General features: G+C 38.4%; 1 protein-coding gene and 1 long non-coding RNA gene across 4 annotated transcripts in view; both read right to left on the reverse strand.

Moving 5' to 3' along the window:
• Window positions 1–282: 282 nt before the first annotated feature.
• Window positions 283–3,312, reverse strand: LOC124386634. The gene is made up of 5 exons (XR_006925968.1): window positions 3,181–3,312; window positions 1,539–1,563; window positions 1,239–1,381; window positions 928–987; window positions 283–726 (listed from the first exon to the last, which is right to left on the reverse strand). It is a non-coding gene; the product is annotated as an uncharacterized LOC124386634 (long non-coding RNA).
• A 2,567-nt stretch (window positions 3,313–5,879) lies between these two features.
• The window catches only part of si:ch211-132p1.2 (proteinase-activated receptor 4), a 5,514-nt gene continuing 1,393 nt past the window's right edge, over window positions 5,880–10,000 (reverse strand). The window contains exons 1-2 of one of the 3 annotated variants that reach the window (XM_046850613.1): window positions 9,722–10,000; window positions 5,880–7,655 (exon numbers count right to left, since the gene is read on the reverse strand). The exon at window positions 9,722–10,000 is cut by the window's right edge and continues 584 nt beyond it. In XM_046850613.1, the coding sequence (XP_046706569.1) occupies window positions 6,562–7,655; window positions 9,722–9,764 (1,137 nt within the window). In that variant the 5' untranslated portion in view covers window positions 9,765–10,000 and the 3' untranslated portion in view covers window positions 5,880–6,561. The remainder of the gene's footprint in view (window positions 7,656–9,721) is intronic. The other 2 variants (XM_046850614.1, XM_046850612.1) reach the window with 2 other exon arrangements.

Consider the following 10,000-nt stretch of genomic DNA (forward strand, 5'->3'; position numbering starts at 1 on the left):
TATTTCTATAAAATAAAGATATAATAATGTAATAAGTGTCAATACTCATGAAATCAGTGCAGACTGGATCGGTTGGTGATTATACGCCTGTGGATGAGATGAATTAAAGTGGAGCTGATGAATAATAAACACTTGTAACACGTGTGTGTGTGTGTGTGTGTGTGTGTGTGTGTGTGTGTGTGTGTGTGTGTGTGTTTGGTGTCTATGAACACCAGAAAAAAAAACTAAAAAAAACTGGTACCTGAGATACTTAAAGGACTTCTTATTAAATAAACACTATAATAATAATATTATAAAATTTTATTGGATGCTATTAAATAATTAAAATAAATTATTTAAATGCTTTTTTTCTACAACTTTATATAATTATATAATAAAGTTTATTTTTGTACATATAAATCCAGTGTCAGTTTCACCTCTTCATTATCATCATTATTTACATGTATTGCATTGTGGCAGATGGCCGTATCCAGAGCCACTTACAATCTCATTTCTACTACTGAGCAGGTGATGGTTAGGGGCCTTGCTCTGGGGCCCACAGTGGCAACCTGGTGGTACTGAGATTTGAACTCACAACCTTTTGATCAAAAGTGCAAAATCTTAACCACTGAGCTAAGACCTTCCACCATCATCACCATTATCACCATCATCACCATCATCATCGTCATCACCATCGTCATCGTCATCATCATCATTCTCTTCCGTTTTTTGCTCCTTTAGACTGTCCTGTGTGTGTGTGTGTGTGTGTGTGTGTGTGTGTGTGTGTGTGTGTGTGTGTGTGTGTGAGTGCGAGAGAGAGAGAGAGAGAGAGAGAGAGAGTTTAGCTGTCAATCAATCAAGTTACCTCCCCCTCATCTCATTAGCCCCACCCCCTTGGGGGTATTACATAATCACCTATATTAAAAAAAATTATTTAAATCATTTTACCTCTGCCATCCATGAGAGGGCGCCTTCCTCCTCTTCATTGATATTCTCTTTTAGCTCGTCCTGCAGTGTGTGTGTGTGTGTGTGTGTGTGTGTGTGTGTGTGTGTGTGTGTGTGTGTGTGTGTGTGTGTGTGTGTGTGTGTGTGTGTTTTAGGCAAAAAGAAGAAAATATAGGTTTATACATAAGGGGTGCAGTCAAACTTTACACTGTGCATGTGTGTGTGTGTGTGTGTGTGCATGTGTGTGTGTGTGTGTGTGTGTGTGTTTGCATGTGTGTGTGTGTGTGTGTGTGTGTGTGTGTGTGTGTGTGTACCGTTGTGTCCTCCGTATACATTGTGTATGTCTTCGGTGCTTCTGTCTGCATGGCTCTTCTTATCTTCCAACATGTCCAGAGTGTGGAAGCGATGAGAACAAAGAGAGTACACACACTGCTGAACACCACTAACACCGGCATGTCTGCACACACACACACACACACACACACACACACACACACACACACACACACACACATACAGTTGAATTCTTGCTATTTGTTCTGGTGTGCATCACCCTGTGTGTGTGTGTGTGTGTGTGTAAACCCTGATGTTAAACAGATTATTGTTTCTCTTACCTTCGTTTACTGTCACCATTTTGTTCTATCAGAGACAGAAAACAGAGACAGCGAAGGTCAACAATCAGAGACAGAAAATATAATTCACAGTGTCACGAAACTCTGACAGCTCTACACACACACACACACACACACACACACACACACACACACACACACACACACACACACACACACTAAAACAAGAACACTAGGGTTTTGTCTGTTGTAATTATTCACTCGGATCAGTTTGGGTGTATTCGGTTCGTTACCCAGTGTGAACACTAGGGGGAAGAACAGAGCCGAAATTTACTCAGCACATTACACAAAGAAACCAACAAACAACCAATTTAACTCTTCATTAATATACAAATAAACTGTGACATCGCTTTGTTTACAGACCTGCACCTGACCTGTGTGAAAACAATCAATCAATAAGTAAATAAATAAATACATAAATAACAATTTTCTTTTTGTTTATTTTGGTTATCTTATTATTTGAATATTTAAATGATTAATGATATTATTAAAATGTTAAGACATTTTCTATTTGTTTGTTTATTATTTATTCATCTATTTTAATTATCTTTTATTTTTAAAAGTTCGTTTTGTTTGGCATAAAGAAAAATTTAAAAAAAATTAATTTAAACATAAAGATGCACAAAACAACATTGGACAAATTCACAAACTCACATTACAGAAGTTAAAAAATCCTGTAGTTTTATCTGTAAGGATCAACACAGAACCCCTACAGCATGTGTTCCTTTTCCACTGGGTTCCTGCTGGAACCTGTTCCATTCAACTCTTTTATTTCAAGTTTATTTCAAACAAAAACTTTCACACTGAAACTTCATTCGTAACCCCTTTAGCGTAAATAAATGAAGGAATAAATAAAAAATATATAAATCTATAAATAATACTTCATTTATATTTTACCAAATAAATAAATAAATCGCATGTTGTTTTAAATGTAAACTGGGTGTTTGTTTGGCATAAATTTCAGCCACATTCACCCTTTACCTTCCACATATCATTTATTTTTATTTGTTTGTTTGTTTGTATTTATTTTTTTTTTAAAGACGAATTTAAATGAGTTATTTATGACATTCTGGGAAGTTATTTGCAAAAGTAGTTCCCCCACCCACACACACACACACACACACACACACACACACACACATACTGTACATGCACACATACCTACTATACACACACACACACACACACACACACACACACACACACACACATACTGTACATGCACACACACATACCTACTACAAACACACACACACACACACACACACACACACACACACACACTGTACATGCACACACATACCTACACACACACACACACACACACACACACACACACATACTATACATGCACACACACATTCCTACTATACACACACACACACACACACACACACACACACACACACACACACACACTATTGTACATGCACACACTAGCTTATAAACATATAAATAAATAAATACATTGGTATGTAATATTGATTTTCTGCAGATTCTTTTGCAGCTCATCATGTAAAATCCTTTATATTAAAATAAACACAATACATCGATATAAACAATAACACAAGTTAAAGGGTGAGAAAAACTGCACTGATCCAAAACAGAGAGGAAAAGTACATACCGAGCCCTGATGAGTGCAGTATGAAGAACCACAGCGGTATGTGTATAAACGTGTCTAAGACTGTGCACACTGAGTAGTGTGATAGAGGAAATGTGTGTGTGTGTGTGTGTGTGTGTGTGTGTGTGTGTGTGTTCCTTTATCAACAGTGTTCCTTTATCTCAAGCAACAGGATTGAGGAGACGTTAGAGCGGCCTGCATGCAACTGCTTGATTACACACACACACACACACACACACACACACACACACACACACACACACACACACACACACACACAGACACACACACACACACACAGACACACACACACACACACACACACACACACACAGACACACACACACACACACACACACACACACACACACAGACACACACACACAGACACACACACAGACACACAGACACACACACACAGACACAAGCCTGTATTAATATCGGAGTGTTTGTGGTCATCATGTGTAGGTGTAGAAGGTGTAAAATGTCACTCTGGGGGAAGTGAAAAGTTCAGTGGTTAAGGCTGTGGGTTACTGAAGCTGCTACGTTTGGGCCCTTGAGCAAGGCCCTTAAACTTCTGTGCTCAAGGGGGACTGCATCATGGCTGACCCTGCAGTCTGACCCCAATTTCCTCACGCCTTTCAGCTGTTCCTCTGGGACCTGAAGGAACCCTGAAGGACTCATTTAATAAAAATGAATGAATTACTTTACAAAAATCATTAAAGCCTCTGAGTTTTAATTTAATTTAGTGTCATGATTTAAATTCAATTAAACATCATAATTATAAATTTACTTAAAATAACTGAAAGTCAGTAGGAGTAAGACAGAGTACATGTGTATGAATGAGAGGGAGGGCAGTGGAGGGGTGCGGTTGCAGGGAGAAGAGGTGGAGAAGGTGGAGGAGTTCAGGTACCTGGGGGTCAACAGTGCAGAGTAATGGAGAGTGTGTTAGAGAAGTGAAGAAAAGAGTGCAGGCAGGGTGGAGTGGGTGGAGAAGAGTGATAGCAGGAGTGATTTGTGATAGAAGAGTATCTGTGAGAGTGAAAGGGAAAGTTTATAGGACTGTGGTGAGACCTGAGATGTTGTATGGATTAGAGACAGTGGCATTGAGTAAAAGACAGGAGGTGGAGCTGGAGGTAGCAGAGCTGAAGATGTTGAGATGTTCGTTTATTTGTGATACTTGTACTTAACCTTTAGAACACAGCTGTCAGTGTTAAACACATTCGTAAATAAATTGAATATACAGTATAGAATATACAACCACCTGACTTATAACATTTCAGAGATACAATGTTCACCTCTGACAAAACAAACAAAAATATATATATAATATTTTATTTACTGTATTTGTAGTATGTAAAATGTAAATGTGTTTACATGCCTCTTTATGTCTGCGTCAGAACACATCATAAAGTACTCACTCTTCTCAACTTACGACTTGGACTATCTACGTCATAAGTGTGGGGGTAACCTGTATATTATTTCATTTATATGTAAAATATTATTTTATATTTTTGTTTTATTTAAAATTTGTATTTAAAAATTTACCTTTGATTCAAAGATTTATATATCTGAAATCAATATGCCATAACCCAGGAAAATATATTAAAAAAAGTATATATATATATACAATAAATACAATACAGTATATAAATATTTATATAGTATAATAATATATAATATATAAAATTTGGGTTCCCTGGTGGTCTAGTGGTTAGGATTCAGCGCTCTCACCGGTCAGGAAACTAAACCCAGCTTTTAGTGTTGCACAAACCAGGTCACTCTCAGTGCCGCTCTAAAATGTATGTATATAAATGTTTATGTACAGTAAGTATATAAATACAGTATAAAAAGAAAGAAAGAAAGAAAGAAAGAAAGAAAGAAAGAAAGAAAGAAAGAAAGAAAGAAAGAAAATAATAAAATAAAACTTCTATAATAAAAGTGTAGGTATGATGATGTAAAATGATGGATATTAACGAGAAATTATCCGCAAATTTTTATTGCACAGTAACATCATGGAAGAGTCCACCTGCTGCACATCATCTACACACCAGGTCCAAAGAAACCATCATCAGCATCATCATCCACTTCTGTTCATCCACAACACACCATCGATCAATGTAACATCTAATAAGATCTGTGTAGAGAGAGAGAGAGAGAGAGATAGAGATGGAGATGGAGAGGGAGAGAGAGAGAGAGAAATCCAAACCAGATTTTTTTTTTTCTTTTTTTTAATGTGACTTCCTGAGTGTGTGTGTGTGTGTGTGTGTGTGTGTGTGTGTGTGTGTGTGTGTGTGTGTGTGTGTGTTATTGGATTAGACACACTGTTAAACAGTCTGGACAATTTATCAACCCACAAATGAGAAACAGAACCACAGTGTTGTTGTACAGAAACAACAACACTGCTCCAGATGTTGTAGGTGCACAGCTGTGGTTGTAGTGTAGAGGTTTGGAGTGTAACTGGGTTTGTTGTTTTAGTAAAATGGTTTTCACCTCCAGATGTGAAACGTCTCTCTGTAATGCCACGTGTTGTTATATTGTGTGTTTGTATTGTATTGATGGTTTCTATAATCGCGAGGTGATGGAGGTGGATTAAGTCGGGGAAAGTCCCCACTGAAGGTCCAGATACCAAATACACACCCGACACTGGAAACAACACTGTATCAGCAGCTGAAATGTTGAAAGAAATAACTGCATTTAAATGATTTCAACTGTTTAATTTCGAAAAATTAAAATAAAAACCAGACAGGAATGTTTATTTTAATATAATATAACAATAATAGCTTTATACCTACATACACATGTAAAACACACACATCAACTTCATCATCTTCATCATCATCATCATCATCATTTTATAATCCTTCATTAACACATCTGTGTTTTTATTAATCACATTACAGACTATACACCTCACACACACACACACACACACACACACACCAAATTATAAACTTCTTATCTTGACTTTTATAGCTTTAAGGTCAAAGTTTTTATTCTTCACTTCAGAACACAGGTTTTGGTTTCTGCAAACATTTCAGCCTGTGGAGGTTGTGTTCCAACAAAACACTTCCCCTAGTCACTTCCCCTGTTCATTTCCCTTGGTTCAGTCGGTTTTAGCCACATAGTATTTTCGATTAGATTATTCAGATCAGGGGGAATCGAGTAGTCGAGTTTTATGTACCAATTATGCATTACTGTAATCTAACTATAGAGCTAGCATGCTAGTCATATAGAAAAGCTGCTTTTTAGTAGCTATGTAGATACTTAGCATGCTAGCAAAGAAGCAAACAAGTTCAATGGAATGGAAACTGGCTTACAAAAGATCTACTAGTTACTACACAGTAAATCTGTCCTTGTGACTCCGCCCCTTGAGCTATGACCTTAAGTGACCCCTTTATGATGTTGCTGCACCATTTTCCAAGGTCTATTAGATTTCTTTGACATGGACAGCAGTGTGACCTTTGATCTCATTGTTCCAGAGGAGCTTCCAGAAGATTCATAAAAGGTTTTCGAGCAGCAGAGCAACTTCCTGGCTTTCTCTCTGAAGTCCTCTGAGACATAATAGAAGATGAAGGGGTCGATGCAGCTGTTGAAGGTGCTGATGGCGAGGCTGATCATGTAGGGTACATAGAGTCCATTGTAACTTTGAGCAAATTCCACTTCAAGCTCATCATAATCTTTGCTGCTGACAATGGAGTAGTGCAGGAGCAGAAGAACATTACTGGGAAGCAAGCAAACGATGAAAACCACCAGGACGAGCACCGTGACTAGAGCCGGGTGGGTGTAGCGAGCACCGGCGGCCACTAGGGTGTGCAGTATGGCACTGTAGCAGAAAACCACCACAATTAAGGGTAAGAGAAAACAGAGGAAGAAGAGCGTGGTAAAATACGGCACAAAGAAGTTTTTCAGTCTCTCTTCAGGAAGAGCATCATGGCATGTCGTGATAGAAAGGTTGGATATGAAGTAAGATTGTTGTGATGCTAGCAGAGGAATCACCGCTGCCAGCACCACCATCCACACCACCACGCTCATCAGTACGGACGTCTTGGGACTCCGCAGGGTTTTGGCTCCGAACGGATGCACCAGAGCCACGTAGCGGTCTACAGCGATGAGCATCAGGCACATCACCGAGCCATACACGTTCCCATAAAACAGAGCAATTAGCAAGCGGCACGAACCTTCTCCGAACATCCAGTTGTTTCCCTGGAAGTGGTAGATGATGCGGAAGGGAAGCATGAGCAGCAGAAGTAGGTCGCAGCAGGTCAGGTTGATTAATAGAATGGTGGAGGGAAACTTTTTTGTGCGGAAAAGAAGAACCCAGAGCGCCAGAAGGTTCGCAGGGAACCCAAACACAAAAGACACCAGGTAAAGGAGAGGAACCAGGAGAACCGTAGTGGCTGCTTGGATTTCCTCCTTCTCCTTTCCATAGAGTGTTGCATTGCATCCGGTGTACTTGATCATGAACGTGCGAGGACCTGAAAAAAACCATGAGAGAAAGAAAGGCGGAGAAATGGTTAGAAAATTTGCTTTGTAGTTTTGGAGTAAATGAAAGTCCAGGAAATTAAATATTTTGCTGGAACCTTCACGAAGAAGAGATTGAAAAAATTCTCCAGAATGAGAAATAACAAATCTCAGAAACAATCAAGTGACTCAGAAGTACATTTATTACACATACATTGATTCTTGAAAATAAACCTGTTTAGATTATTTTATATTTATTTATCTGATATCATTCAATTTAATTCATTTTATCTATTTATGCATTTAAATTCGATATAAAAGATCAGATCTTCTACTTCTAATCATTTTATCAATATTTCTATTTCTTCTTCTTCTTCTTCTTTCATCCACAAACACACAATGCAGCTCCTTCTGACCTTCTCTATACTTCTCCATCAACATTCTCAAAGCAAATAATGCGTCTGTGGTGCTCTTCCTCGACATGAAACCATACTGTTGCTCACAGATGGTCACCTCTTCTCTCAGCCTGGCTTCCACTACTCTTTCCCATAACTTCATGGTGTGACTGATCAACTTTATTCCCCTGTAGTTACTGCAGGTCTGCACATCTCCCTTATTCTTAAAGATCAGTACCAGCACACTCCTTCTCCATTCCTCAGGCATCTTCTCACCTTCCAAAATCTTGTTAAACAATCTGGTTAAAAACTCCACTGCATCTCTCCTAAACATCTCCATGCTTCTACCTGTATGTCGTCTGGTCCAACTGACCACTCTTCATCCTCTTAATCATTGCTCTCACTTCCTCCTTATTAATCCTATCCACTTCCTGCTTCACATCTCCACACCATCCAACCTTCTCTCTCAATTTGCTCATTCATCAGCTGCTCAAAATACTCCCTCCATCTTCTCAACACACTCTCCTCACTAGTCAACACATTTCCATCTCCATCCTCCATCCAACTTCTTTGATCATCTGTAGAATCAATCCTATACTATAATGTTCTGTTGGATTCCAGGACATGTTGGACTTTCAGGAAATGAGTGAGCTGTTGCAGCCGCTAGGAAAGCTTTAAAGCAGACTGTAACTAGATGCCAAATTCCTCCCTCAGAGTGTAGACCTATTATCAATGACTATATACTAAATAAGTGGCAAGAAGAATGGAATACATGGACGAATAAAAAACTGTATGAAATACACCCTGAAATTACAGGTTTTAATACCGTTGAAGAAAAGATCTGATCAAGTGATCTTAACCAGATGTCGAATCGGGCTTACGAGACTGACACGTGATGACTTGCTGAAAGGTGAAGACCCCATTCAGTGTTTGTACTGCAGCATTCCTCTCACTGTCAAACATATTGTGTTGGACTGTCCTGCTTATAATGACCACAGAAGGTTGTTTTATGAATTCAATTAATTTAATGAGCTGTTTAACAAAGTTTCATCAGGAAAAGTTTTAGAATGTTTATCATATATTAACATAAACTTTTTATTTAAAATGTCTTGTGCTGTAATTATTTGTTTGTGATTTTATGGTATTTTCTTCTTATAAACTGTTCTTGCCATGAAAATGAAGCCTCAGTAGCTGGCATGGCATTAAATAAAAGTATATATGTCCAACTTCTCCTACAGCTCCTCATATGCCTTTTCCTTGGCTTTCACCACATCCCTCTTCACCTGCTGCTGCATCTCCTTTTTCTCCTGCCTACTTTTCACATCACTCTGTCGATCCCACTTCTGTTTCTCCAACCTCTTTCTCCTTCTGCTCTCCTGCACTTCCTCATTCCATCACGTCTCTTTGTCTTCCTTTTTATTTCCAGATGTCACACCAAGTACTTTTCTAGCTGTCTATTTATCCGGGTTTGAGACCGACACTAAGAGTGAGCTGAGAACACTAATGGCTGTGTTATTTCATCAATAATTCATATAAAATAAATGGTTTATATAAAATAGTAATAAACTATAAGCTTAAAGAAAGAGATTGCACATATCTCAGTTTAAAAACATAAAAATTCAAGCTTTCATATTACAAGAAAACATAAATAAGTTTATATCTATTACTAAAGTTTTAAATAATACCACAAATATCAGACATTCTTGATGGTCGGAGTGCTGGTATCATCTGTAATCCCTGCGTTTGCCATGTTTATGTGCGTTAGTAAATATTTACGGGAGACCCAAGTTGCAGTCGGACTGCTGAGACGCTTTTCCATTCTGAGATTCTTCACAGATTCCTCAACATGCTGGAACACGATGAGAACATCACGTGAACAACAGTGTGACGCAAAAGTATTATAACCTGCCACAGTCCTGACCTCCGCTAATCTCTATTATTATTCACTGAAAACTACACACACA

This window comes from Silurus meridionalis, chromosome 5 (assembly GCF_014805685.1).
Source record: "Silurus meridionalis isolate SWU-2019-XX chromosome 5, ASM1480568v1, whole genome shotgun sequence".
NCBI classification, from domain to species: domain Eukaryota; kingdom Metazoa; phylum Chordata; class Actinopteri; order Siluriformes; family Siluridae; genus Silurus; species Silurus meridionalis.